The sequence below is a fragment of the Azolla caroliniana genome, unplaced genomic scaffold (assembly GCF_043228905.1).
Source record: "Azolla caroliniana isolate FFs.n. ecotype wild unplaced genomic scaffold, voAzoCaro1.0.p SCAF_5, whole genome shotgun sequence".
Taxonomy (NCBI): domain Eukaryota; kingdom Viridiplantae; phylum Streptophyta; class Polypodiopsida; order Salviniales; family Salviniaceae; genus Azolla; species Azolla caroliniana.
The window spans coordinates 11,193,669-11,196,111 of NW_028230440.1; the positions used below are offsets into that span (position 1 = coordinate 11,193,669).

Genomic DNA, 2,443 nt, shown 5'->3' on the forward strand with positions numbered 1-2,443 from the left:
GACTACAGTTTCTATGTCTTCCGCGTTCCGATTCGGTAAGGAGCGCTTTGGAGTCGGAGCTCGTATCTTTATCTTTCCGACGCGCTCCTCATCTAGCAAGCTCGACTTTACTCTTGCTAGGGATAACCGTTTTCCTTCCGGCCCGGCGTTGCCCAAAGTGACAACCAACGTCTCCTAGCTATCCGGGAGGGAACCAAGCAGGAGTAGCGCTAGTACCTCATTGGCGAGAGGTACTTCCAATGAAGTTGCCTGGTGGATCAGCCCCTGGAAGGCATTCATGTGCTCCGCCATGCTGGAGCCATCTTGGTACCGGAGTCTTACTAGCTTCCGGAATACCGACACCTGATTGCCAACATTTTTGTTCTGAAACATTATGCCGATCTTCTCCCAGAGCTCATGAGCCTTGCTCTCTTCATTGAAGTTGTTGTACAGGCTCATGTCGATGAAGCACCGTATGTACGCCATTGTCTTCATGTGCATCACCTCCCATATCGCGGCGTCGATTTTGTCCGGTCTCTTGTCCCCGAACTGAACCGGCAGCCAGAGGTCTTTAACCACGAGCATGTCCCTCATCTTCGACTTCCACACTGAATAGTTGGACCCGGTGAGCTTGAACATGCCGCCAAACGATTCGTCCATTTTCTGTGTCGATTTTGCTCTGATACCACTTGACGGGAACTCAATGCTCCCTATACGCAACGCTCGGCCACAACCGAGCTTAGGATCATACACAGAAAACGGGAAATAAAACACGACAAGAAGAAGAGGGAGATACACAAGAGGTTCACGTGGAAAACCCCAAACTAGGGGAAAAACTGTCACTATGTAAGAATATACAACCGTGAGTTCACTGAGGCACCGACCTCATGCTCACATTATGGTCACGCACCCAAAAGTAAGGTGGGTCCGATTCATAGAACATACTCGATGATCAAAAGTGAAGCTTAGATTAAAATGATTGTAACAAGTACATTGATTAAAACATGTAGCTTAGTAAAGCTTAGTAATGTTATAACATTAATCGCAATAACACAAATATAACAATATAAACATCAGTAGACATGTTTAAAGAAACAACATAAACATGGAATCAAACTTACTTAATAGATAATACAAACTTTGATTATAAAATACAAAATTCATTACATTGCTATAAGTTTATCATTCTCTTCATCTTCCTTTTGATAACTGTCCTCAGAATTCTGTGCATCGGCATCCACTCTAGTTAGGTTGGCTATCGTGGGGTCCTCCAAAAGCTCATCATCTAGTTCTATAAGCTCCCCATGTTCACCAACCAAGGGAGGAATAGGCTCGCGAGAGGCAGCTTGAAATCGTTACGTATCCGCGATATGCTTTGCCCCTACCTCCTCGTCTTGATCTGGGCACTCCCATAAGGCTTTAATCCGCATAGTAATGAAACATACTTGCTCCTCGTCCTTCTCCAATGCAACTGTATTCCGAAATAGTTTCAAGGCGCATGCAAATGTCGTACCTATCATGAAAATAATAAGATCATAGCTTCAATTAGACAACCAATAAGTATATACTTTTGTAGAGCAAAGTCTAAGAACATACCAATGCCAGAAAACAAATCTAAAATCCAATCTCCTTCTTTAGAGAACATTTTGATAAGGTGCATCATGAGTCGTTGGGGCTTCTGGTAAGGATTGACTAGGCCACGTTCAGTCATCGTGACATGTCGCAATTTCCGCGTAACTACTGGGTACACTAACATATTTGAACCTCCGACCTCATTTGAATGTTCCTTAATCCTTTGCCTGTTTATTTCATCATAATAACCAACAGTTATGTATTCAATAGCATTGACAAACCGAAAGGTCGGTCCTTTATTAACTTTGGTTTTGCAATGACAAAAAGAAACCAAAATACACGAACTCAAGTATTAGTTACATAAAATTGAATTAATCATTGTATAAGCCTTACCAAGCAAGGTTCTCTACACCATGACAACGAGAGCTCAATGATTGAGCCACAGATTCATATCCTTGGTCCATAAAATGAAAGACCCTTATTCTCCACAAGCTCGTTGTGGTCAATTTAGCGAAATCCTTCACCATTTTCTCCAATTGTTTGAACCTAAATCATTCATCATCATAAGAAGATCTAGCCATACAAAATCTGTATGGAATATCTACAACAAGTAAGGTGTACTCCTTCTTTGGCAACTTCTGGATCATCTCCGCCACATCACCGCAATACACATTATAATACAATTCTCGGGTGATATCCTTTTTGTGGCTGAACTTCTTGAAAGTTCCGTCATCGTCCACATCCAATGCCTTCACTAAGCATCGGTCCTTTTCTTTCCGCGCTCTTTCAAGATGGGCAAGAAATGAAGTTGGAAAATCATGTATATCTTTGACTTCTCCAGGCTTCTTGCTATGACATGGTTTCTATGTGAAACAACAAAAGAAGTAACTCA

The 2,443-nt window shown here is 42.2% G+C and overlaps 1 protein-coding gene across 1 annotated transcript; it reads right to left on the reverse strand.

Moving 5' to 3' along the window:
- Positions 1 to 1,208: 1,208 nt before the first annotated feature.
- On the reverse strand, positions 1,209 to 1,832 carry LOC147864141 (uncharacterized). The gene is made up of 2 exons (XM_087320583.1): positions 1,576 to 1,832; positions 1,209 to 1,492 (listed from the first exon to the last, which is right to left on the reverse strand). The coding sequence occupies exons 1-2, from the start codon at positions 1,733 to 1,735 to the stop codon at positions 1,335 to 1,337; spliced, it is 318 nt and encodes a 105-aa protein (XP_087176709.1). The 5' UTR covers positions 1,736 to 1,832; the 3' UTR covers positions 1,209 to 1,334.
- Between the last annotated feature and the right edge of the window lie 611 nt (positions 1,833 to 2,443).